General features: G+C 46.5%; 2 protein-coding genes and 1 pseudogene across 4 annotated transcripts; 1 reads left to right on the top strand and 2 right to left on the bottom strand.

The window, feature by feature from the left end:
* Window positions 1-1514: 1514 nt before the first annotated feature.
* LOC100274600 (uncharacterized) lies at window positions 1515-4226 on the bottom strand. Of its 2 annotated transcripts, none has more exons than XM_008683347.4 (5): window positions 3745-4226; window positions 3442-3626; window positions 3097-3337; window positions 2060-2196; window positions 1515-1961 (listed from the first exon to the last, which is right to left on the bottom strand). In XM_008683347.4, the coding sequence occupies exons 1-5, from the start codon at window positions 4028-4030 to the stop codon at window positions 1734-1736; spliced, it is 1077 nt and encodes a 358-aa protein (XP_008681569.1). In that variant the 5' UTR covers window positions 4031-4226; the 3' UTR covers window positions 1515-1733.
* Window positions 4227-5074: 848 nt separating this feature from the next.
* LOC103626440 (LOC100279072-like pseudogene) lies at window positions 5075-6519 on the top strand (annotated as a pseudogene). Its single transcript, NR_164099.1, has 3 exons — window positions 5075-5354; window positions 5806-5884; window positions 6240-6519. The product of NR_164099.1 is annotated as a protein-like pseudogene (transcript).
* A 1711-nt stretch (window positions 6520-8230) lies between these two features.
* LOC100275696 (uncharacterized) lies at window positions 8231-11612 on the bottom strand. Its single transcript, NM_001165501.2, has 6 exons — window positions 10542-11612; window positions 10199-10387; window positions 9954-10109; window positions 9624-9761; window positions 9357-9509; window positions 8231-8424 (listed from the first exon to the last, which is right to left on the bottom strand). Exons 1-5 carry the CDS (start codon window positions 11317-11319, stop codon window positions 9373-9375), a joined length of 1398 nt encoding a protein of 465 aa, NP_001158973.2. The 5' UTR covers window positions 11320-11612; the 3' UTR covers window positions 8231-8424; window positions 9357-9372.
* Window positions 11613-26925: the final 15313 nt, after the last annotated feature.

The raw sequence follows: 26925 nt of genomic DNA, 5'->3' as shown, positions 1-26925 counted from the left end.
ATCATGTTTTTCTAATCCTCTTCTTACTAGTATTTAAGGACTTAAACAAAATTAAAATGATAATAGGAATCTTTTGGGTTTTAAACCAACTGAGAAACTATAAGCTAAAACTACAAACAAGATTTTCTACCTCTTCCCTACTCTATTCTAATCTTGAGGTTGAGATTATATTTTAAGGGGTAGAATTTGTAACACCCAAAATTTATAGTAAATAAAAGAGATCCTTTAACCCAAAAAATTATTTTTATTCATACCAACAAATTATGGATTTGATTAAAGCAACTAATAACAAACTAACTAACTAACTAAATTATATCTTGCATTGTATGCTGAGCTTTCCTTTGATTGTGTATTTAATTTTGTATTCAAACTCTATATGAATTTAAATTTGAAATAGGGAAAAATATATGTAAAACAAAAAATAGAAAAGAAAAATAAAGAAAAATGAAAGGGAAAAGAAAATACTACCTGCGTTCTGGGCGAGGCCCACCGGCCCAGACACACACTTCCACCAGCCCACACTTCCTCACCCGCTCGACCCAAGTGCGCTCGTGACTCACTGTCGGGCGAGGCCCACGCCACATCCCCATCTATTGCGTGCTAGCTCGCACCCACCCGTGCATGCGTCTCCTTGCCATCACTATCAAGTGGTGCCAAGACGCCAGGTTTCTTCCTCATGCCGTAATCCCGTAACAGACTTGGGTTCGTTGAGTTTTTGATGGGTGAGAAATCGTAATAGAAAAGGATTCCTTGCTCTCGTAGATGGGATCCGCGGCGGTGTATATATATGTACGTAGGCCGCACAATCATATGGCCTTTAGATGGGATCCGTGGAGGAATCATATGGTATATTATATTTAACAATTTTGTATAGAAAATCTTATTTATATAATAAAAATTGTGACATTGATTTCTATACATTAAATCATCGTATGTGTGAGACTTAATCCTATCACATATATGATATGCATTTAGATTTGTCCTTGAATCTGATCCACATAATCCAAGCCAAGCCAAGCTAGTAGCCTTTTGGCCTTTAGTAGCATGTGATGGTTGTCGACTTGTTTCAAACCAAAAAATCCAGCCAAGCAAAGACGAAAAGGCACCTTTTGGCCTTTCCGACCTCCCGGGAGCCGCGACCGGGTGCCCCGCGGCGGCAGACGCTCCTCACATCCATCCATCGTGTTGCGATCGTGCTTGTGTTGCGCCATTATCTTTTTGGCAGGCTGGGCCGCTGGTCGTGTCACTTCTTCACCACCGCCTCCGGCAAGTACTACAGCCCGGCTCATTGGATGCAGAGAGACAGAGAGAGATTTCCATGGGCTGTTGTTCTGTCTAGCGAGGCCCACGAAACGGACTTATAAACGCGTGTGCCGGGTCTGTCCGACCAAGAACGACGCTGTCCCTAGGCAAGGCAGCAGCTGCCAAGAAACACAGCGCCCAGGCCGGGCTCCAAAGAGCCACAGCAACACAGCCACCTAGTAGTAGGATCCATCGAGGCTCGGCCCCACGAGTTGACAACTCACATGCATACACAAATGTTTGCTTCAGCCTCGCGTCATTACACAACCCAGTCCAGGTTTTGTTACAAGTCACAATGGAACTGTGGCCTCAAGTTAAGTTACAAGCATACAAGTAACCGTGCGAAAAGGAAAACAGCAGCAGGGACACACGCCTCTAGTCGACTGGTTAGCTTGAAAAACGGTCGAAGATAGCTGCCGTGTAAGGTTTTATTAGTCCGGCAGCGCAGTACCTCTTTCGAGGTTGTTCTTGATCTCGAGCGTGTACTTGCCGAAGGCACGCTCAACCTTCTTGTTGAAGTGCTCGTTCCGGTCATTGATGGAGTCAATGTCCTTGTCTTCGTTGAACTTGCGCCTCCTGCTGAACGATTTCCGCTTCTCTTCCCGCTCCCTGAGTTCCTTTACCATCTTGTCGATGTTTTCTTCTGGGACATTGGACACCTGTGCAAGGCAAAGCACAGAGCAGTCAGTGTCGAAGGCTCGTTTCCACAAAGGCATTCAAGGATTCGTAGATGTGGTGCGATGGCAGGCACCAGTACCTTCCCATACTGGAGACTTGAGGCGTCGCGGTAGAATTCAGGATCAGCTTCTTTGGCTTTATTGTAAGACTCCATGTCAACTTCTATGTTCTTGGTCCTCTTCTTGTATGCGTCATACAAGGTCTTTTGATTGAAAACTGAAAGCATAAGTGCAATTTCTCAGATGCAATGCAACTCAAAGACCAAAATAAAAAGGTGCATTTGGACTTCAAAATGTATGTATGGTATGTTGTGCACATAAAAATAATGGAACAGTGTTTAATCATAACATCTGAATTGAAAAGAATAGAAGACATTCCTATAATAACGATTCTCTATAATAACACTGTTGCTGCTAGTATTGAATACATACTCCCTCGGTCCCAAAATAGTAGTTGTTTTAGCTCTTGGTTTTTATGTCTATATTCAAAGAATCTAGACACATATACAAATCATATACATCAAGTGTTGTATGAACTCACTAATTTGCTAAAACGAATTTTATTTTAGGACAGAGGGAGTATTATTATGTAGCAAGATATGTTTGCAATCTATACATAGTTACACACCATGACACCAGCAACATAATAGCAAACATTTTACCTATTGTATGTATATTTATACATGACACAGAGATATCTCGCCATACATTCCAAACTTAGCTTACTTCTCTGGTTTATACCATACAAATGCAGGATGGACTGAGATAGTTATTCAATATAATTTTTGCCAAGAAGGTACCGTACTACTATCCTAACCCCATAATAATAATAAACTTATGTTCCACAGGATTTACTTCTTTCTCTTTGGACATGTTCTTATAACATGAATAACAGAAGGTAACATAACACTTAGTCTGATGTTGTCACAAGCCAAGTAACCAATCATGAATAACAATGCACCGTGAATACTAATGTGAATGGAGCAGAAACTCATCAAGAACTATACAACTAGCAACAGAGAAGCCATGCAGTAAACATCACCAATCTATGTGTTTTGAAAACATTGTTCTCTACCAATCAGACACCTGTGGGCGTTAGAAGATTGAGCTCACTCACCATCCCACCCATATGGAGCAGGTTCCTTCTCCCACTTCTTGTACTTGGCTTCTGCAGTCTCCTGCGTGTCGAGCATGTACGCCATTTTCATATCAAGCCCATTCGAGTCCAGCAGCTTCCCAATCTTCTTCTTCCTGTCGTCTAACCACTTCTGCTTAGAAACACCTCGGCTCTCGCCACGAGGCTCCATCCTTTTCTTCTCGGCAACCATCGCCTGCTGGTTCGCTTTCCGTGCTTCATTCTGCGGAACGTTAGACAACAACAAAATGGATGAATGAATTGATATACCAAACAGCGTGGCAATAGCCCGGATGCAGTGGTAGGTAAATCAGCCGCTCGTCGTACCATCTTAAGCCGCAGCTCGAACAACTTCTTCTGCTTCTCCGTCATCTGCGGGTAGCCGTCATCCGGACCTGCGCCCTCCTGTTCGTCGGAATCGTTATCTATAGGCCGATGCTGCTCCACGGCATCAGACATGCCGGCGGCGGCAAACACATCAGCTGGTGGCTGTCGCTCCTCACGCTCCAGCCCTAATAACAAGAAGTCAACCGAGTACCAGGTAAGCGGACAGCAACGCTCGGATTTTGAAGCAATAATAAACAGATAGAAGGGCTTCACGACGATTCGAATTAACGGGGAAGGAATCACCCGCACCGCAGGCAGGGGATTTAGCGTCGGCGATGCGCTTGAAGCAGTAGTCGGAGCACTCGTGGTAAGGGTTGGAGGCATTGATGCAGTCCGGGTGGACGGTGCGCTGCTCGGGCGGGCGCTTCCACGAGTCAGGGAGCTCGTCGTCGAGGCGCTGCCTGGCCTCGGCGATCTTGCGGAGGCAGTAGTCGGAGCACTCGTGGTACGGGTTGGACGAGTTGATACACTCCGACCGCGATTTACTCCCCTCCGCCGCCGGCCCCGCCGCCACGCCCTCCTTCCCCATCGACGAGCCCGGATCTGGACGGGACGGCGGAACCCTAGGATAGCTTTGGATCGATTCCGTCTGAGATATTGGCTGGGATCGGGAAGCGATTGGAGAAGGGGAGACGACAGGAAGGAGACGGGCAGGGCGGCGGCGACTGCGTGCGAGCCCGTGGCCGTGGATACTGGGAGAGGATGAAAGTGGCGCGGGCCTGCGCGCCCAGGCGGCCCGCTCTGCAAAATAGGCAAAGGAAAACGGCGTTGGTGGGCTCAAGTGGCATCCAACCAATACTGTAGCCTATGTTTGGATTTTTTGGATATCTAGTATTCACTTATATCTCAATATATTAGATTGGTTAGAGCATCTCCAAGAGACTAGCTAAATGGCTCAGCAAGCCAAATTTTAGCTATTCAACAACAAAATAACTCTCCAACAGACTAGTTATCTAACTCGTCAAGCTATCCGACTCTCCAAATTGGCTCCCTCACTAGCCAAATTTAGCTAGCCACCTGACTAATCAAACTAGATAGATAATCTGTTGGAATGGAGATGCTACATATAGAGTATATTTTTTATGAAAAGGTAAATATAGAGTTAAATAGAGAGTCAAAAATGAAGATTCTTTTGGAGATGCTCTTAAGAGCATCTTCAAGAGACTAGCTAAATGACTCGCCAAGCTAAATTTTAGCTACTCAATAGTAAATTAAATCTCCAACAGACTAGCTATCTGACTCGCAAGCTATCTGACTCTGTAAATTGGCTCTCTCACTAGCTAATTTTGGCTAGCCACCTGACTAGCCAAACTAGATAGATAGTCTGTTGGACTGAGATGTTATATATAAAGTGTAATCTTTATAAAAACGTAAATAGATAGTCAAATAGAGAGTAAAAAATGAAGAGTCTCTTGAAGATGCTCTAATATCACAGTACAAGAGTAGAGGGCATTTAATCTTGTTAATAGATGCTAATAGATCGTGTTAAAATAAAACATGTCTACTAGCTAAGACTTCAAACATACCTAACTAATTGGTAGTATTAGCTAATTATTTAATGCATAATTGTTAGCCCAGTGGCAACATTAGCCGTGAGAATGGCCTGAGTCACATCTCACCACATCCGCGACCGCCCGACCGCGACGCTGAAGGGGAACGCCTCGCCGCCACCGGCGACAGCTGGCGCGAGAGGCTCCGTCGACGGACCTGCTACTCGCTTCCTTCATCGCCACCTCGGATGGCAGGCCCCGTTGAAGCACACACACTGGCTGCCTCAGCACCACCTCCGACGCCAAACCCTAACCTGGACTGGCGGGTTCGACACCCACCCAGGCACCATCGCCTACCCTAAGGTACTCTCCGTCCAATCCCCGTCCACCTTCTGTGAATCAAGTTAGACATGACAAATCAATCAAGCACGTTGATATCGAGCTTTTTGATTCTGCGTGAGCTCCATGCATTTCCTATTTTTTTTCCATCAATCGTCGTGTAGGTGATGGATCAGCACTCCTGTTGCTTAAGTTTCGCTGACAAGGTCATTAATGCATCCAGCGGTGTTTTATTATATTGATTGTGATGACCGATGGCGACGGCTTGGCCTGTGTCAGTCATTCCCAATTCGCCGGTTTGCCCCTACATTTGTTGTGTAGTGTCATTCTCTCAGGCGTACCTTCTAGATGGTTGACCTCACGTTACTGCCTTCCTCCCACCACCCCACCCTCCCTAGTTCTTATTTTTTCTTGGAAAATGGGATTTAGAAAATAAGATGTTGCTTCATTTACTTACATTCCTTGGTATTGGTAGGTCTTTCATCTGGATGCAGGGAGGAGGGAGCTCTGCAGCAAAGGAAGTCTGTAGTCACCATGGTCCATTTCAAGAACAGGTACATGGTGGTGGAGGTCTTTGTAGATGCAGGCAGAGGTGATACAGAACAATACTGTCGCACTGCCTTCTTACTTTGATTTGGTGCACTTATGAAACCTTCCAGAAACACACCTTATTTATCCATGTAGTTCTGTCTGTTATGTCCCTGATTAAAGTATTGCTGCATGTCAATTTGGACGTACGGTCAGCCTCATTATTATATAACGTGGCACTTTTGCCACACTGCAATACTAATAATAACATGTAGTCCTTAAGAAAAGGGCCGCTAGCTCTCTCTCTCTCTTTTTGTTATGGCCGAACTGCCTCAGTTGAGCTCATCAACCATCACTGCATTCACTTTTTGTTTTTTCTAGGAAGCATCAGGCGGCTTGCAAGAAAGCTGCACTGGAGTGCGATTGCGACGAAGCGAAATTTTGAACAGTACAGGTTGGCCGCGCGGTGGTAGTGTCACGGTGGGTGTCGTCCGGTCCGTAGAGATCGAGCTGCTTTGAGAAGATTAGAGAGGACTAGAGAGCTAGCTAGCCGAAGAAGGAAGAACTCGTATCTCCCCCTTGGTGTTTTTTTCTGTTTCGTTGTATCCGCGTGATGCTGTTAATTCTGGGCTATCTAAGGATTTTTTTTTTGCCCCAGTTATTAGCATGTGCTCATACCATAACGAATTGCTGCATTCTTCTGCCAATACAGTTTTGGATAATAGGGTAACTGATTAGGGGTTGTTGACTCAACATAACATCACAAGTACACAGTAAGACCAACTCCAGCAGTGTGCGACTCCGTATCCCTAAAACGCGCGGCCGACACATTCTCTCTCCTCTCCGTATCCGGCTCCGTTTCCAGCAACACTCCCCATCCCACTCCGCATGCAGTCTATGACACCTGGGCCCCGCCAGCAGGCGCGCGCGCACGCAGAGAGTGCGGAGAGGAGAGAGAAAGTGTGGAAATGGGGAGCGCAGGGACACGGCGTCCATTTTGCGGAGAGGGATGCGGAGTCTGCTGGAGCGTGCAACAGTGCCTCAGACCGCGCAAAATGGGGATGCGGAGTCGGATACGGAGTCTTGCTGGAGTTAGTCTAAGCAGCGGTGCCTTTTTTAGGGTCAATCAGAAATATGTCACTCCGCTTTTACAAAATTCTCCACTTTTATAAAAATTGGTTCTGTAGTTCATCTGATGGCATGTAATATAGTTTATCCTCTCTTTTTTAACATGTGATCACATGTGGGTATCATCAGTGCAGCAGTAACTTTGACTCTGCTATTAAAGTTTGGTTGGGACCTGATCTGCAGTAACTTTGACTCTGCTATTAAAGTTTAAGTTGGCACCTGATCTGCGTCTCTGCTTTCTTACCATTTTGTACTGCAAACTGAACTGGTGAAGGGACGGACATTCAGCTTTCTGGTGTAGCTTAATAGCTAATGTTGTTTTGCTCGTCGGTTAATTAAAATATCATTAAGTGTACACGACAAATTATTCTCAGCCAAATTTTCATCATGAAAACTAACGCTGCAGATCACCCTGCTAGAAGATGTCGTACGTCTACGTCTGAGCAGCGACTATTTTACTACTGCAGGGATTAAGGGAGCTGTAGAGAGTAAATAGTTAAGATTACTTTTTCTCCCCACACGTACAATACGGAGAGTAGAGTTTTATTAAGGGCAAAAAGTAGGTACGGCTGCACGGAGACCAATTTAACCAAAAGGAAGGAAGAAGGGGTCGGTTGCCGTTGCAGAGACGCAGCGCACGGGGTGCCGGTGCACGTCTGACTGCCCTGCCGGCCGTCGGTGCCGTGCGCACTCCGTGGGCGCGGCCGTGGACCTCCTCGGCTCCGCCCCTCCCAACCCAACCTGCTGACCTTGCACCGCACGCATGATCACATCACCCGCACCGGCTGCATGTCCTCCTGACTCCAAGATCCACCAGATCCTGAGGCCAGGCCAGCCTGCATCCCAGTCCCACCCTGCCCTGGTACCCCTCTCGTCTCGACCGACGACGTCTATGCTTTGCTGACCTGCCAAAGTCTGCAACTGCGCAACGCCACGGCTTCTGGAAGGCAGCAGGTACCTGACTGCCACCTGGGTTTGTTCCAGCTCCAACTCCCAACCAGAAAGGCAGCCAGCCACGCCTGTCCAAGGGCCGGCCGGCCGGCCATCTACCTCATCGCGCATCATGAGCCGCCCCGCCCTGCCCTGCCACACCTTCCTCCTCCTTGTCCCCTCCTTGCTCCTGTTTTTTCCTCCAACAATAAACGCCAAGACAGCGATGGGAACCCCAAAAACATGTCTCCATTTCCGTGAAAGCGAACCAAAAGAAAAAAGAAAAAAAGATGACACCAAACACTCCAGGAGGCTTCTGCTCGTACAGGCAACCTTCATCGTCAGAGAAACATAGTGCATTACAATGGAAAACGGGGAAGCACACCACTCTACATACAGAACGGAGCCCGCAGGGACGGTCGATGGGAACTAGCTTTGTTTTTTCTTTCTTCCCTTCATCGCCCGCCGTCGATCGTCCGTCCGGACAGATCCTGTCTTGCCGGCCTGCCTGTCCATCAATCAAAGGAAGAAAAGCATGTGAGATATGGTAGCGTTCGAAATCCCAACCAACCACCGAGATGGTCAAGCGTTCCGCGATGCTTTTTCTCAATCCGTTATTCAGCAGCTATACGCCTAGGTTTTCTACTTTTCTTTCTTTCTTTCCTCTCTTTTTTTCTTTTCTTTTTCCCTGCAAAGAGAGAGAGACCCAGCAGTCTGCAACACGTTCTGGGTGGGAGGTGGATGGGGCCAAGAGCCCAAGAGTTGAAAGATCGATCAGGAACATCGTTTACGCCTTATTGGTTTGTCTATAAATGGACCAGGAATCATTTCAGCTAATCAAAACTTATATAAATTAGAGAAACAAACTGGCTAGGAATTATTCCATGTCTCCATTCTGAAAAAACGGACAGCCCCTTAAGAAGACAGCGAAAGAAAGAAAGAAAGATGCAGCTTGGCAGTTCTTGAGACACATACGAACATCGTTTAAGATGATCTCCGGAATGAAAGGGCATAGAAGCTGTCAACTTTCTGTGCCATTACGATCTATAGGCTTCATCGATGTATCATCGGACCCACAAATTATTGAAGCAGATGTCTCACAAATCATAGACACATGGTTGACATAACAACAAAACTGTAAGAGGCAAAATAGCAATTTTTTTCGCCACTAACAATATAGCAGCAGCTCTTACTCAAAGATAACAAATGAGTGAACGACTGACTCGGTTGGCAGAGGAACTTCACTAGCCTGTAGTAAGCATATTACAATGCCTCAGTTTTAACCAGATGACCGTTTGTCTACCCTTAAATTGACATCCACCTAACTTTGGCTTGATGCTCGCGAAAAACTGGAGAATGTTCTTTTTTTCCCCATCAAGCTGCCACCAATTGACCGACGACCGTTTGATGAAACTGAGAGTTATGAGCGGAAAAATTTACCTTCCTCGTCTACGGTCTACCTATCACCACCACCCTTTCTCTTGCATTGGTCACCGCACTTGTGGTAGGGGTTGGACGCGTTGGCGCAACCAGGGTTGGTTTTGGTTTCTCCTCTTCCCTCGTCTTCAGAAACGCCCTTGCCTCGTCTCTTGTCTAGAAACAAACAGAGAGATAGTGCAACGTCGTCGCGCGTCCATGTGTTCAGCACATGCAGTTTCAGGGAGAATTAATTTTTTTTTTTAAAAAAGAACACACGCAGGCACGCACCTGACTTTGCTGCACTTGTCTGCGCTGTTTCACTCAGATGGTCGAAGCAGTACTGGGCGCACATGTGGAACGGATTGGACGCGTTAGGGCACCTCGGATCAACCTTCCAGTTTGGGATCGCTGTAGCGTTCTTCCCCACTGCAATAGCAAGCAAACCCAATATGCCTCAAGCAACGCCGCTTCATAAATCAGAAGTAACAGAAACAAAGGGGGAAAAAACCATGTGATGAACTCGTTAAGGACCAAATGTCACAGTTCAGCACACCCATTGCGGTGGCCATGAACTCGCCGCTATGCATGAATTTCATCGGTACGCGATGCTCTACCTACCTTTCCTGCGCGGTGACTTGAGATTGACCCCCTTGTGCTGCTGCTCCGACCGCTGCATCTTGGCGGCGCAATGCTCACCGCATTCATGGAACAGATTGCCAGCGTTCGGGCACCTTGGATCCACCTTCTTGCTCCCCGCGGACTTCACGCTGCCATCTGACGCGACAGATTATTATAAGGTGCTGGACAAAGAAAACAAGACAGGCCAACGTCACGGGGGCGATGAGGCTAACAACAACAACAACCTTCGGAGGACGAGGAGGAGCGGCGGGAGTGGCGGGAGAAGAGCGAGATCGGCGACTTGGCTCCCTCCGACGAGCGGCCGGCCTCGGATATCTTGGCGAGGCAGTGGTCGGTGCAGACGTGGAACGGGTTGGGCGCGTTGGGGCAGCGGGGATCCACCTTCTTGCCGTCGCCGTCGGAGCCTTCGCGCACTGCGAGAGAGGGCGAGAGAGAAAGGGGAACTCATTTTTTCTTTTCTTTTCAGTTTGACCAGAGATCGAAACTCGCGTTCCCGCGACGAAGAAATCCGGGATTCTTTTGGGGGGGGGGGGGGGGGGGGGGGGGGGGGGGGGGGGGGGCGCTTACGGAAGACGTAGAGCGGGAGGCCGCCGCCGGAGCCGCCGCCCTTATCGCGGCGGCGCGGCCTGGGGTGCAGCTCGCCGGGGTCGCTGTGCGTGCTCCCCTCGTACCCACGTGGCCGCGGCAGCGGCGGAGCCTTGGGGACGGGGACGGGGACGGGGCAGTACTCGGCGCAGCGGTGGAAGGGGTTGGCGGCGTTGGGGCAGTCCGGGTTGACCGCCTGTTGCCGCGGCGTCTCTCCGCCGGCCTCCCCCCCGTCGTCCGTGGCCGGCGACCGGGCGCTCGCCCTCGTCCTGCCGCCGCCGCTGACCTCCTGCTCCTGCTCCTGCCCTCCGTGGTCCTCGACGCTCTCGCCGTGCTCCTCCGACTCGTCGACGACGGTGATCTCGCACTCCTCCTCAACCTCGTCGCGGCGCGCGGTCCCGTTCTGCGCCGCGTGGGTCGGCCTCGGCCCCGGACGAGGCGGAGACGCCGGGTAGCCCGAGTTGACAGCCCGCGACTCCTCCCTCTCGCCTCCGTCGTCGTCGTCGTCCTCCGCGTCGGAGGCGGGAGCGACACGCGCAGCGCCGTCTCCGTGCTTGGCTGTCCCGTTCTGCGCCGCCACCGCCGCCGCCCTCGGACGAGGCGGAGACGGCTTGCTGCGCACGGCGGCGGCGGCGGCTTTGGTGGGGGCCGGGGCGGGGACGGGGCAGTACGCGGCGCAGCGGTGGAAGGGGTTGGCGGCGTTGGGGCAGTCCGGGTTGACGCCCTGCGACTGCACGCCTCCTCCTCCGTCGTCCATCATCTCCAGCAGGCGGCAGCAGAACTCTCACCGCAGAGAGGCTACCGGCAACGGATTCGCAGAGACTCGAGTAGAGATGGGTGCTTGGTCGTTGGTGGAACCGGAACCGGGAGGAGGAGGCCTGATTTGACAATTGAGGGTGGTGGTTGGCACGGCAACGGAAGAGGACACGAGGAGGAGGAAGGGGAAGGGGTCCAAGTTCCAAGTCGTAGTAGGCTAGCGAGCGGCGGGCGACGGGCGACGGGCGACGCCACGAGTGGGTGGCAGCCGGAACCCGGACGAATGGCAGGCAGACCGGTCCAATCCTGATAGATGCTGGCCTCGCCCCGTCCGGTTCTCGTTAACCTTTCCGACTTTTCCCCGTGCGTTTGCTCGCGTTTGTTGCTTTGTGTATGCATTCATTCATTTGACTAATGCAACGACTGCAGATCTGTACACATTTGAGCGGCCTTTGCTATTAATTTATTTCTTCGTCAGGTATTCAAGTGTGTAAAAGAATGGTTGGTGAGCTGCTGATCCAGAGGCATGCATGGACGTGCCAGTGTTTGGACCTCAGGCTTCCAGCTCGAGGACTTCAAAAACAGGATTCGGGAAACTTCTAAACATGCTAGTACCAGCTTCAGATTTGTTTTTTCTAAAAAGAAAACATGCCAACGGAAACAAAAGGCTGTTTGAATCGGATTTTTTCTTATGAGCTTTTCTGATATGATGGTTATAAGGATAAACTGACGGTAGAGAGAAGTTAGCTGATAAGAATCTAAATGATTGATAAGCTGGCTATAGAAAAAAGCTAGTAGTTAGTTTACTCCACAAATAACACATGTGATGTTCATTACAACTAATTTGATTTTATCTCCCAAATAGTTTGCTCTCGTGCATGCTTAAGGCGAGAAGTCGTCCAACTTCTTGTGGACGCGGGCTGCTAACCGAAGCAGCTATAGGCCGCTGCGCGGTCGGGAAAATCTGGCCACGAAGCTAGCTGTTTTGGTGGGCTTCAAGCTTCTGGCGAGACGACCACAAGTTTCATAGAAAAATATCTAAGTCTTAAAAGACACTCGGATTTGGGCTCCTCCCCGCACTTCGCACGTACTCGAGTCTACGGCTTGTCGACGCAAAAAGTAGCTGCCCACGAAATTTTTATTGGATTTGACGGAACGAGACGCTTGCGTTCGTGTTCCCAACCTCGTGAAATCTCGCATGTCACGAAAAGTTGCCCGGTCCCCATCCCTCTCTGCTACTCGCCTATTCGTCGTGGGATGCGACTGTGGCGACGCGACGACGGCGATCAAGGAGGAGGACGCGCGTGGGGCGCTATGGCCGTCGACAAACGATCATTGACCTTATCTGACATGTTCCATGGATTCAAATAAGTAATTCAAGATCACTGATCTTATCTGTTAAAGTGGAAGCTTTTGTTGCTGCTATTACGTTGGAGTGTATGCTTAACTTTTGAGCTTATCATAATGAGATTGTTTGTAGATCTTGTTATGTTGATATCGAATAAATTCTTAAGGGAGGATGAAAATCCTTTTTCCCTAAAAAAAACTCTGATCCGTGGGGTGTAAGATAGCCCCCGACAATGCATTAAGACCTGTAATTCAATGTTATACTATAGTAGTGGCACATATAACATTATTCTGTCATTGATGTGCTCTATTGGATTTCACACTACACTGTGACACCTGCTACTCAGATTCACGACCTTACTATGTAATCAACAATCAAGTAGAGTCCATGCTTACAAAAGAAGCAAATTAACAAGGACTACCCTGCTCGAATGGTTCTTAGCAGTTCTTACTTTTTTTAAAAAAATCTTTCTTGCTTATCTATAGTGCTGCATATAGATCTTTTTGTGATTGGTTTAGGGTTTGGGGTGATTGGTTGGTTGATTGTTGTTCCAACCATCCATGATTACAACTACTTACAAGATAGGTTAGACTAAGAGTGCTATTCGGTTGTCACCAACATCATACTCCCTCCATTTTTTATTTGCAGTTTTGCTGTTTATTTTTGCACTATTTGGTGTCAAATAAAAAGGATGGAGGTAGTACATGAAAAGCATTTGTAACTTCTTTTATTGGATCACTACTACTTGGTCCTAGGTTTGATCATCACAGCAAACAGGTGAAGAAGTTTGGAGCTTTTGATGGATGTCTCTTGCTATACGCAAATTAGAGATGTTTATCTCATTATCTGAATGAAGTTTGGCATGGTGAGCTTTCTTTTTTTCATTTTTTGTTAGATAGTGTAGCACCATCAGTAGTATACAATATGATACATGTTTGGGATTGGAATTTTTTGCAAGCTGCAATTTACTTGACATTGAATTAGTGTGAAATAATTGTGCACGTGATGCCAGCTGCCACCCTACACAACGCACATGGGGTGAATTGCAATGCTTAGATCTAACCAAGTTCAGACTTGAAGTTTTTTATGTCCCCTATAATGCTTATCCTGAGCACTTGTCATTTCTGTTACATGTCCCTAGTCCTCACTCACAAAGTGTAAGAGACATAAGGCAACATCAATGGCAAATCATATCCTGTCGATGCTCTACCACGATCTAAGAATGCTCTTTTTCACTTGCCTTCTTGCTGGAATAAATCCTGGGACCTGGGTCAATGTTTGTGGGACTAATATGTCAGGTCGGTGGGTTTTCTTCTCATGTTCGCTCTGTGTGCTTGAAAGTCGCCTAGAAGGGGGTGAATAGGCGAAACCTGAAAATTATAAACTTTAAACACGCACTATACCCGGGATTAGTGTTAAAAATAATTTGGAGTGCAGAAAATAGTTTCTCTTGCTATGAGTTGCTCAATCAATGCGGATAACTTTGGGAGCAAACTAAGAACGATGTGAGCAAGAGAACTTTAGAGAGTGGAGAAGGGAGAAACAAATCAAGTGAAGATCAACACAAAAGAACACGATGATTTGTTTACCGAGGTTCGGTTCCAGAACCTAGTCCCCGTTGAGGAGGCCACAAAGGCGGGGTCTATTCCAACCCTTTCCCTCTCTCAATCGGTCACTTAGACCGGTCGAGTGCTTCTTCTTAATCACACGGGTCACTAAGACCCCGCAAGGATCACCACACAATTATGTGTCTCTTGCTAGCTTTACAAAGCACTTAGAAGAATTAGAGTGAGAAGAAGAAAGCAATCCAAGCAACAAAAGAAACACAAATCACCCTCTCTCAAGTTACTAAGCACTTGATTTGATTTTGGAGCTTGGATAGCATTTCATGCTTTGATTGTGTCTTTGGAGTGTATTCTTTGCTCTAGTATTGAATGTGAAGGTTGGGAAGCTTGGATGGCTTGAATAGAGGTGGTTGGGGCGTATTTATAGCCTCCAACCACTTCCTAGCCGTTGGCTGACTTTGCTGTCGATGGGCACACCGTACAGTCCAGTGGTGCACCGGACATAGTGAAAGTCGCCTAGAGGAGAGATGAATAGGCGAAACCTGAAATTTATAAACTTAAACATGCACTAAGGTCGGGGGTTAACGTTAGAGTTAAACCCAAGTCGCAAAGAGAGGGAAAACAAATCAATCAAGAAATAAGGCGAGTGAACACGATGATTTATTTTACCGAGTGAAAGGGAAATAGGGTTTAACCTTTTCCTATAAATGATTTTGGTGGTTGAATGCCCAACACAAATAATTGGACTAACTAGTTTGCTCTAGATTATATATTATACAGGTGCCAAAGGTTCAACATAAACCAATAAAAAGATCAAAGTTAGGGTTCAAAAGAAAGGAGCAAAAGAAAGCGAAGAGAACCCTGGTCTGGCGCACCGGATAGTGTCCGGTGACTAGGGTCGTACGACTTCAAACTTGCCACCTTCGGGTTTCAGAAAAGACGCCTCGCTATAATTCACCGGACTGTTCGGTGTGCCACCGGACTGTCCGGTGCACCAGCGGAGCAATGGCTCCAGCGTAATGGTCGAATACAACGGACACCTGCAAAAGTGCTACAGTGCACGGACAGTTCACGCAGAGTCAGAGCAGCCACCAGAAGGCGCACCGGACAGTGAACAGTGTCTGTCCGGTGCAGCACTGGACTATCCGGTGCCACATGAAGACAAAGCTCCAACAGTCGAAACCGTCAGAACCCTAACGGTTGGGTGACATGGCTGGCGCACCGGACTGTCCGGTGCGCCCATCGACAGCAGCCTTCCCCAACAGTTGAATCAGTGGATGGGGCTATAAATACTCCCCAACCACCTCCACTCCAACCATCCAAGCATTCACTACTTCTCATTCAATACAAGAGCAATAGACACCACTCCAAAGACACAATTCAAGAGATCGATCCGCTCAAAGTCTCAAAATCCACTCTAGCGCATTTAGACTTGTGAGAGGACCATTTGTGTTTCCTTGTGCTCTTATTTGCTTGGTTGACTTTCTTCTTCCTCATTATTGTTCTCTAAGTGACTTGTAATCAAAGCAAGAGACACCAAGTGTGTGGTGGTCCTTGTGGGGTTTGAGTGACCCGTTTGATTAAGGAGAAAGCTCACTCGGTCTAGGTGACCGTTTGAGAGAGGGAAAGGGTTGAAAGAGACCCGGTCTTTGTGACCACCTCAACGAGGACTAGGTTCTTTGGAACCGAACCTCGGTAAAACAAATCACCGTGTCATCCGCTCTATTTTCTTGGTTGATTTGTTTTCCCCTCTCTCGCGGACTTAACTTTTATTCTAACGCTAACCCCGGCTTGTAGTGTGCTTAAAGTTGTAAAATTCAGATTCCGTCTATCCACCCCCCTCTAGGCGACTTTCAATTGGTATCGGAGCCCGGTACTTCATTAGAGTCTAACCACTTGAAGTGATGTCGGGAGGATCCGCCAAGAGGGATATGGAAACGGCCATAAGCCACGAGAAGGCTCCATGAAGGGAGTTCGGCGCCAAAGGAAGGGAGGAATCACCTCCATGCGTCAAGTCACATCGGAGTGGCGACAAGAAGAAAAAGATGAAGAAAGTGGTCTACTACGAGACCGATTCTTCGTCGCCATCCACCTATGGCTCCGACGCGCCGTCCGTCACTTCTAAGCGCCATGAGCGCAAGAAGTTTAGTAAGATCTCCCTACGCTATCCCCGCATTTCCAAACACACTCCTTTACTTTCCGTCCCACTAGGCAAACCACCGTTTTTTGATGGTGAAGATTATTGTATGTGGAGTGATAAAATGAGGCACCATCTAACCTCACTCCACGCTAGCATTTGGGACATTGTTGAGTTTGGAGCGCAGGTACCATCCGTGGGGAACGAAGGCTATGACTCGGTCGAGGTCGCCCAAATCCGGCACTTTGACTCCCAAGCCACCACTATACTCCTCGCCTCTCTATGTCGAGAGGAGTATAATAAGGTGCAAGGGCTAAAAAGTGCCAAAGAGATTTGGGATGTACTAAAGACCGCGCATGAAGGGGATGAGGTGACCACGATCACCAAGCGGAAGACGATCGAGGGGGAGCTCGGCCGATTCATCCTCAATCAAGGAGAGGAGCCACAAGCCATGTACAACCGGCTCAAGACCTTGGTGAATCAAGTGCACAACCTCGGGAGCACCAAAATGGGATGACCATGAAATGGTCAAGGTTATTCTTAGATCACTCGTATTTCGTAATCCTACTCAAGTCCAATTAATACGTGGTGATCCTAGATACAAGCTAATGTCTCCCAAGGAGGTAATAGAGAAGTTTGTGAGCTTTGAATTGATGATCAAAGGCTCCAAACATATCATCAACTTGGAGAAAGGCGGCACCTCCACACCCGAGGTGCAACCCGTAGCATTCAAGGCGATGGAAGAAGAAAAGAAGGAACCTACGCCAAGTAGGATTCCCATTGACACCTCCAAGCTCGACAACGAGGAGATGGCACTTATCATCAAAAGCTTTCGCCAAATCCTCAAGCAAAGGAGGGGGAAGGACTACAAACCCCGCTCCAAAAGGGTGTGCTACAAATGTGGTAAGCCCGGTCATTTCATTGCTAAATGTCCTATGTCTAGTGATAGTGACAGGGGCGACGACAAGAAGGGAAAGAGGAAGGAGAAGAAGTACTACAAGAAGAAGGGCGGCGATGCCCACGTATGTCGGGAATGGGATTCCGACATAAGCTCCACCGACTCCTCCTCCGACGAGGATGCCACAAACATCGTCGTCAATAAGGGACTTCTCTTCCCCAACGTCGGCCACAAATGCTTCATGGCAAAGGACGACAAGAAAAAGAAGGTACAAGCTAGAGCCAACCCCAAGTATACTACATCTAGTGATAAGAGTAGTTCTAGTGATGATGAAGATAACTTGCTTAGTCTTTTTGCCAACTTTAACATGCAATAAAAGGAAAAATTAAATGATTTAATAGGTGCTATTCATGAGAAGGATGAACTCTTGGATAGCCAAGAGGAATTCCTTATTAAGGAAAATAAAAAGCATGTTAAGGTAAAGAATGCTTATGCTCAGGAAGTAGAGAAAAATGAAAATTTGACTAGGGAGCTTAGCATTTGTCATGACACCATTTCCAACCTTAGAACTGAGAATGATAATTTATTTGCTAAGGTTGAAAAATCAAATGGTTGTCATGATTCAATTGTCAATCTTAGAAATGAAAGAGCTAATTTTCTTGCTAAGATTGATAAGTTGAATGAATCAATTTATAGCCTTACAATTGAGAATGCTAGTTTAATTTCAAAGGCTAGAGACTTAAATGTTTGCAATGATTCTATTTCCAATCTTAGAAATGAGAATGCTATTTTACATGCTAAGATTGATGAATTAAATACTTGCAAACCCTCTACATCTACTGTTGAACATGTTGCTATTTGTACTAGATGTAGAGACATTAATGTTGACGCTATTCATAATCACCTTGCTTTAATTAAACAACAAAATGATCACATAGCTCAACTAACTGCTAAAATCAATGAGCATGAGATAGAGAATGAAAAATTTAAATTTGCTAGAAGCATGCTCTATAATGGGAGACACCCTGACATTAAGGATGACATTGGTTTCTGATAGTCGCCTAGAGGGGGGGTGAATAGGGCGAAACTGAAATTTACAAAAATAATCACAACTACAAGCCGGGGTTAGCGTTAGTAATAATAAATGAGTCCGCGAGAGAGGGCGCAAAACAAATCGCAAGCAAATGAGAAGAGTGACACGAGGATTTGTTTTACCGAGGTTCGGTTCTTGCAAACCTACTCCCCGTTGAGGAGGCCACAAAGGCCGGGTCTCTTTCAACCCTTCCCTCTCTCAAACGGTCCCTCGGACCGAGTGAGCTTTCCTTCTTCTCAATCAACCGGGAACAAAACTTCCCCGCAAGGGCCACCACACAATCGGTGCCTCTTGCCTTGGTTACAATTGAGTGTTGATCACGAGAGCGAAAGAGAAAGAAAGAATGCGATCCAAGCGCAAGAGCTTAAAAGAACACGGCAAATCACTCTCTCTAGTCACTAGGGTTTTGTGTGGAATTGGAGAGGATTTGATCTCTTTGAATGTGTCTAGAATTGAATGCCTAGCTCTTGTAAGAGGTTGAGAAGTGGGAAAACTTGGATGATAATGAATGTGGGGTGGTTGGGGTATTTATAGCCCCAACCACTAAATGTGGCCGTTGGGGAGCCAGTCTGCTCGATGGCGCACCGGACAGTCCGGTGCACACCGGACATGTCCGGTGCCCCTGCCACGTCATCAGTGCCGTTGGAATCTGACCGTTGGAGTTCTGACTTGTGGGCCACCCTTGATGTCCGGTGGCGCACCGGACAACTCCTGTTCATTGTCCGGTGCGCCAGTATGGGCAAACCTGACGTCTGCGCGCGCTGCGGCGCATTTAATGCCTCTGCAGGTAGCCGTTGGCGCGGGATAGCCGTTGGCTTTTCCCGAAGCTGAAGAGTTTCTGAGGCCGCTTCTCCATGGCGCACCGGACACTGTCCGGTGTACACCGGACAGTCCGGTGAATTATAGCGCGAGAGCCTCTGGAAATTCCCGAAGGTGGCGAGTTCGAGCTGGAGTCCCCTGGTGCACCGGACACTGTCCGGTGGTGCACCGGACACTGTCCGGTGGCACACCGGACAGTCCGGTGTGCCCAGACCAGAGGGCCTCCGGTTGGCTCTTTGCCCTTTTGTTGAACCCAACACTTGGTCATTTTATTGGCTATGTTGTGAACCTTTGACACCTGTACGACTTATACACTAGAACAAACTAGTCAGTCCAATATTTGTGTTGGGCAATTCAACCACCAAAATTATTTAGGAAGTAGGTGTAAGCCTAATTCCCTTTCAATCTCCCCCTTTTTGGTGATTGATGCCAACACAAACCAAAGCAAATGTAGAAATACATAATTGAACTAGTTTGCATAATGTAAGTGAAAAGGTTACTTGTAATTGAGCCAATATAACTACTTACAAGATATGCATGGAATGTTTCTTTCTTATTTAACATTTTGGACCACGTTTGCACCACATGTTTTGTTTTTGCAAATTCTTTTTGTAAATCCATTTCAAAAGATCTTTTGCAAATAGTCAAAGGTACATAAATAAGAGTTTGCAAAAGCATTTTCAAGATTTGAAATTTTTCTCCCCCTGTTTCAAATGCTTTTCCTTTGACTAAACAAAACTCCCCCTAAAAGAGATCCACCTCTTAGTGTTCAAGAGGGTTTTGATATACCATTTCTGAAATACTACTTTCTCCCCCTTTTGAACACAATAGGATACCAAATGATAAAGACTTTTGGAAAGCACTAAGTTTTAATTTGGTGGTGGTGGTGCGGTCCTTTTGCTTTGGGCTCATTTCTCCCCCTTTTTGGCATGAATCGCCAAAAACGGAATCATTAGAGCCCTCAGAAGTGCAATCTTCCCCTTTGGTCATAAATAAGTGAGTTAAGATTATACCAAAGACGAAGTCCTTTTGCGTTTGAGCTTTTACTCTCTCCCCCAAGGATGAAGTCCTTTTCCTTGATGCTCATTTCTCCCCCAAAGAAGAGAGAGTTGCTCGGAGTGGTGGCGAAGTATGAGTTACGGAGTGGAAGCCTTTGTCTTTGCCGAAGACTCCAATTCCCTTTCAATATACCTATGACTTGGTTTGAAATGAACTTGAAGACACATTAGTCATAGCATATAAAAGAGATATGATCAACGGTATTCAAATGAGCTATGTGTGCAAGCTTAGCAAAAGAAATTTCTAGAATCAAGAATATTGAGCTCATGCCTAAGTCTGGTAAATGATTGTTCATCAAGTGGCTTGGTAAAGATATCGGCTAATTGATCTTTAGTATTAATGTAAGAAATCTCGATATCCCCTTTTTGTTGGTGATCCCTAAGAAAATGATACCGAATGGCTATGTGCTTAGTGCGGCTATGCTCGACGGGATTGTCGGCCATCTTAATTGCACTCTCATTATCACATAGCAAAGGGACTTTGGTTAATTTGTAACCGTAGTCCCGCAGGGTTTGCCTCATCCAAAGCAATTGCGCGCAACAATGTCCTGCGGCAATGTACTCGGCTTCGGCGGTGGAAAGAGCGACGGAATTTTGCTTCTTTGAAGCCCAAGACACCAAGGATCTTCCCAAGAACTGGCAAGTCCCCGATGTGCTCTTCCTATTGATTTTGCACCCTGCCCAATCGGCATCCGAATAACCAATCAAATCAAACGTGGATCCCCGAGGGTACCAAAGCCCAAACTTAGGTGTATAAGCCAAATATCTCAAGATTCGTTTTACGGCCGTAAGGTGGGATTCCTTAGGGTCGGATTGGAATCTTGCACACATGCAAACGGAAAGCATAATGTCCAGTCGAGATGCACATAAATAAAGCAATGAACCAATCATTGACCGGTATACCTTTTGATCCACGGACTTACCTCCCGTGTCGAGGTCGAGATGCCCATTAGTTCCCATGGGTGTCTTGATGGGTTTGGCATCCTTCATCCCAAACTTGGTTAGAATGTCTTGAGTGTACTTTGTTTGGCAAATGAAGGTGCCCTCTTGGAGTTGCTTGACTTGGAATCCTAGAAAATACTTCAACTCCCCCATCATTGACATCTCGAATTTCTGTGTCATGATCCTACTAAACTCTTCACATGTAGACTTGTTAGTAGACCCAAATATAATATCATCAACATAAATTTGGCATACAAACAAGTCATTTTCAAGAGTTTTAGTAAAGAGTGTAGGATCGGCCTTGCCGACTTTGAAGCCATTAGCAATAAGGAAATCTCTAAGGCATTCATACCATGCTCTTGGTGCTTGCTTGAGCCCATAAAGCGCCTTAGAGAGCCTATAGACATGGTTAGGATACTCACTGTCTTCAAAGCCGGGAGGTTGCTCAACATAGACCTCTTCCTTGATTGGTCCGTTGAGGAAGGCACTTTTCACGTCCATTTGATAGAGCTTAAAGCCATGGTAAGTAGCATAGGCCAATAATATGCGAATTGACTCAAGCCTAGCTACGGGTGCATAGGTTTCACCAAAATCCAAACCTTCGACTTGTGAATACCCTTTGGCCACGAGTCGAGCTTTGTTCCTTGTCACCACACCATGCTCATCTTGCTTGTTGCGGAAGACCCATTTGGTTCCTACAACATTTTGGTTAGGACGTGGAACTAAATGCCATACCTCATTCCTCGTGAAATTGTTGAGCTCCTCTTGCATCGCCACCACCCAATCCGGATCTTGGAGAGCTTCCTCTATCCTGTGTGGCTCAATAGAGGAAACAAAAGAGTAATGTTCACAAAAATGAGCAACCCGAGATCGAGTAGTTACCCCCTTATGAATGTCGCCGAGGATGGTGTCGACGGGGTGATCTCGTTGGATTGCTTGGTGGACTCTTGGGTGTGGCGGTCTTGGTTCTTCCTCATCCTCCTTTTCTTGATCATTGGCATCTCCCCCTTGATCATTGCCGTCATCTTGAGGTGGCTCATCTTCTTGATTTTGCCCTTTATCAACTTGAGCCTCATCCTCATTTTGAGTTGGTGGAGATGCTTGCGTGGAGGAGGATGGTTGATCTTGTGCATTTGGAGGCTCTTCGGATTCCCTAGGACACACATCCCCAATGGACATGTTCCTAAGCGCTATGCATGGAGCCTGTTCTTCACCTACTTCATCAAGATCAACTTGCTCTACTTGAGAGCCGTTAGTTTCATCAAACACAACGTCACATGAGACTTCAACTAGTCCAGTGGACTTGTTAAAGACCCTATATGCCCTTGTGTTTGAGTCATAACCAAGTAAAAAGCCTTCTACAGTTTTAGGAGCAAATTTAGATTTTCTACCTCTTTTAATAAGAATGAAGCATTTGCTACCAAAAACTCTAAAATATGAAATGTTGGGCTTTTTACCGGTTAGGAGTTCATATGATGTCTTCTTGAGGATTCGGTGAAGATATAACCGGTTGATGGCGTAGCAGGCGGTGTTGACTGCTTCGGCCCAAAACCGGTCCGGTGTCTTGTACTCATCAAGCATGGTTCTTGCCATGTCCAATAGAGTTCGATTCTTCCTTTCCACTACACCATTTTGTTGTGGCGTGTAGGGAGAAGAGAACTCATGCTTGATGCCCTCCTCCTCAAGGAAGCTTTCAATTTGAGAGTTCTTGAACTCCGTCCCATTGTCGCTTCTTATTTTCTTGATTCTTAAGCCGAACTCATTTTGAGCCCGTCTCAAGAATCCTTTTAAAGTCTCTTGGGTTTGAGATTTTTCCTGTAAAAAGAATACCCAAGTGAAGCGAGAATAATCATCCACAATAACTAGGCAATACTTACTACCGCCGATGCTTATGTAAGCGATCGGGCCGAATAAGTCCATGTGTAGTAGCTCCAGCGGCCTGTCGGTAGTCATGACATTTTTGTGTGGATGATGAGTGCCAACTTGCTTCCCTGCTTGGCATGCGCTACAAATCCTGTCTTTCTCAAAATGAACATTGGTTAGTCCCAAAATGTGCTCTCCCTTTAGAAGCTTATGAAGATTCTTCATCCCAACATGGGCTAGTCGGCGATGCCAGAGCCAACCCATGTTAGTCTTAGCAATTAAACATGTGTCGAGCTCAGCTCTATCAAAATCTACTAAGTATAGCTGACCCTCTAACACACCCTTAAAAGCTATTGAATCATCACTTCTTCTAAAGACAGTGACACCTATATCAGTAAACAGACAGTTGTAGCCCATTTGACATAATTGGGAAACAGAAAGCAAGTTGTAATCTAATGAATCAACAAGAAAAACATTGGAAATGGAATGGTCAGGTGAAATAGCAATTTTACCCAAACCTTTGACCAAACCTTGGTTTCCATCCCCGAATGTAATCGCTCGTTGGGGATCTTTGTTTTTCTCATAGGAGGAGAACATCCTTTTCTCCCCTGTCATATGGTTTGTGCACCCGCTGTCGAGTATCCAACTTGAGCCCCCGGATGCATAATCCTACAAAACAAGTTTAGTTCTTTGTTTTAGGTACCCAAACGGTTTTGGGTCCTTTAGCATTAGATACAAGAACTTTGGGTACCCAAACACAAGTCTTGGAGCCCTTGTGTTTGCCCCCAACAATTTTGGCAACTACCTTGCCAGATTTGCTAGTCAACACATAAGATGCATCAAAAGTTTTAAATGAAATGGCATGATCATTTGATGCATTAATAGTTTTCTTTCTAGGCAACTTGGCATGGGTTGGTTGCCTAGATCTAGATGTCTCACCCTTATACATAAAAGCATAATTAGGGCCAGAGTGAGACTTCCTAGAATGAATTTTCTTAATCTTATTCTCAGGATACCCGGCAGGGTACAAAATGTATCCCTCGTTATCCTGAGGCATGGGAGCCTTGCCCTTAACAAAGTTAGACAAGTTCTTAGGAGGGGCATTAATTTTGACATTGTCTCCCCTTTGAAAGCCAATGCCGTCCTTAATGCCCGGGCGTCTCCCATTATAGAGCATGCTTCTAGCCAATTTAAATTTTTCATTTTCTAAGTCATGCTCTCTAATTTTAGCATTAAGTTGTGCTATGTGATCATTTTGTTTTTTAATTAAGGCAAGGTGATCATGGATAGCATCAACATTAATATCTCTACATCTAGTGCAAATGGACACATGCTCAATAGTAGATGTAGAAGGTTTGCAAGACTTTAATTCAATAACCTTAGCATGCAACAAATCATTCTTAGTTCTAAGGTCAGAAATAGTAGTATTGCAAACATCAAAATCCTTAGCCTTAGCAATTAATTTCTCATTCTCATTTCTAAGGCTAGCGATGGAAGCATTCAATTCATCAATCCTAGCAAGCAAATCAACATCATCATTTCTAGGATCAATGTAAACATGAGAATCAACCTTAGCCAACAAATTAGCATTTTCATTTCTAAGGTTGTCTAAAATCTCATGGCAAGTGCTTAGCTCACTAGATAATTTTTCACATTTTTCTCTTTCTAGAGCATAAGCATTTTTAACCTTAACATGTTTCTTGTTTTCCTTGATTAGGAAGTCCTCTTGGGAGTCCAAGAGATCATCCTTTTCATGGATAGCACTAATTAGCTCATTTAATTTTTCTTTTTGTTCCATGTTAAGGTTGGCAAAAAGAATACGCAAGTTATCCTCCTCATTTTTATCATCCTCATCACTAGATGTTTCATATTTAGTGGAGGACTTTGATTTTACCTTCTTTTTGCCGTCCTTGGCCATGAGGCACTTGTGGCCAACGTTGGGGAAGAGGAGGCCTTTGGTGATGGCGATGTTGGCGGCGTCCTCGTCGTCGGAGGAGTCGCTTGAGCTTTCGTCGGAGTCCCACTCCCGACAAACATGGGCATCGCCGCCCTTCTTCTTGTAGTACTTCTTCTTCTCCTTCCTCTTGCCCTTCTTGTCGTTGTCCCTGTCACTATCACTTGATAATGGACATTTAGCAATGAAGTGACCGGGCTTACCACACTTGTAGCAAACCTTCTTGGAACGGGATTTGTAGTCCTTCCCTTTCCGTTGCTTGAGGATTTGCCGGAAGCTTTTGATGATTAGGGCCATCTCCTCGTTGTCGAGCTTGGAGGCGTCAATTGGTTGTCTACTTGGTGTAGACTCCTCCTCCGTTGCCTTGAAGGCCACGGGTTGCGCCTCGGATGTGGAAGGCTCATCAAGCTCATTGATCTTCTTGGAGCCCTTAATCATGCATTCAAAGCTAACAAAATTCCCGATGACTTCCTCGGGGGTCATTTGTGTATATCTAGGATTGCCACGAATTAATTGTACTTGAGTAGGGTTAAGGAAAATAAGGGCTCTCAGAATAACCTTAACCACTTCGTGGTCATCCCATTTTGTGCTCCCGAGGTTGCGCACTTGGTTCACCAAGGTCTTGAGCCGGTTGTACATGTCTTGTGGCTCCTCCCCTTGGCGAAGACGGAAGCGACCGAGCTCCCCCTCGATCGTTTCCCGCTTGGTGATCTTGGTGAGTTCATCACCCTCATGCGCCGTCTTGAGTAGGTCCCAAATCTCCTTGGCGTTCTTCAACCCTTGTACTTTGTTGTATTCCTCCTTGCTTAAAGAGGCAAGGAGAATGGTTGTGGCTTGAGAGTTGAAGTGCTCGATTTGGGCCACTTCGTCCGTGTCGTAGTCCTCATCCCCTACGGATGGTACCTGTACACCATACTCAACAACATCCCATAATCTTTTGTGGAGAGAGGTTAGATGAAATCGCATCAAATTACTCCACATAGCATAATCTTCACCATTAAAAGTTGGTGGTTTGCCTAATGGGACGGAAAGTAAAGGTGTATGTTTAGGAATGCGAGGGTAGCGTAGGGGGATCTTACTATACTTCTTACGCTCTTGGCGTTTAGAAGTGACGGACGCCGCGTCGGAGCCAGAGGTGGAGGTCGATGAAGTGTCGGTCTCGTAGAAGACCACCTTCCTCATCCTTTTGTGCTTGTCCCCACTCCGATGCGGCTTGTGAGAAGATTTTTCCTTCTTCTCCTTATGGTGAGAAGAGGAAGATCTTTTCTCCTTCCGCTTGGAGGATTTCTTTTTCTTCTCTCTTCTCTTGGTGCGGGACTCTTCCGATGAAGATGAAGTGCTCCCTTGGCTTGTAGTGGGCTTGTCGTCGCCGGTCTCCATCTCCTTCTTGGCGTGATCTCCCGACATTACTTCGAGCGGTTAGGCTCTAATGAAGCACCGGGCTCTGATACCAATTGATAGTCGCCTAGAGGGGGGGTGAATAGGGCGAAACTGAAATTTACAAAAATAATCACAACTACAAGCCGGGGTTAGCGTTAGTAATAATAAATGAGTCCGCGAGAGAGGGCGCAAAACAAATCGCAAGCAAATGAGAAGAGTGACACGAGGATTTGTTTTACCGAGGTTCGGTTCTTGCAAACCTACTCCCCGTTGAGGAGGCCACAAAGGCCGGGTCTCTTTCAACCCTTCCCTCTCTCAAACGGTCCCTCGGACCGAGTGAGCTTTCCTTCTTCTCAATCAACCGGGAACAAAACTTCCCCGCAAGGGCCACCACACAATCGGTGCCTCTTGCCTTGGTTACAATTGAGTGTTGATCACGAGAGCGAAAGAGAAAGAAAGAATGCGATCCAAGCGCAAGAGCTTAAAAGAACACGGCAAATCACTCTCTCTAGTCACTAGGGTTTTGTGTGGAATTGGAGAGGATTTGATCTCT

This window comes from Zea mays, chromosome 5 (assembly GCF_902167145.1).
Source record: "Zea mays cultivar B73 chromosome 5, Zm-B73-REFERENCE-NAM-5.0, whole genome shotgun sequence".
Lineage (NCBI taxonomy): Eukaryota > Viridiplantae > Streptophyta > Magnoliopsida > Poales > Poaceae > Zea > Zea mays.
The sequence above is the reverse complement of the archived record's forward strand: the minus strand, read 5'-3'. Positions and strand labels throughout refer to the sequence as shown.

Bases quoted from the DNA above. Each gene is read 5' to 3' on its own strand.
- LOC100274600 (XM_008683347.4), bottom strand. From the start codon at position 4,030: ATGGGGAAGGAGGGCGTGGCGGCGGGGCCGGCGGCGGAGGGGAGTAAA. The intron at 2,197-3,096 runs GTGAGTGAGCTC...TTATGCTTTCAG, and splicing joins TGCTCCATATGGGTGGGATG to TTTTCAATCAAAAGACCTTG. The intron at 1,962-2,059 runs GTACTGGTGCCT...TGCCTTGCACAG, and splicing joins CAAGTCTCCAGTATGGGAAG to GTGTCCAATGTCCCAGAAGA.
- LOC100275696 (NM_001165501.2), bottom strand. From the start codon at position 11,319: ATGATGGACGACGGAGGAGGAGGCGTGCAGTCGCAGGGCGTCAACCCG. The intron at 10,388-10,541 runs GTAAGCGCCCCC...CCTCTCTCGCAG, and splicing joins CCTCCCGCTCTACGTCTTCC to TGCGCGAAGGCTCCGACGGC. The intron at 10,110-10,198 runs GTTGTTGTTGTT...CTGTCGCGTCAG, and splicing joins CTCCTCCTCGTCCTCCGAAG to ATGGCAGCGTGAAGTCCGCG.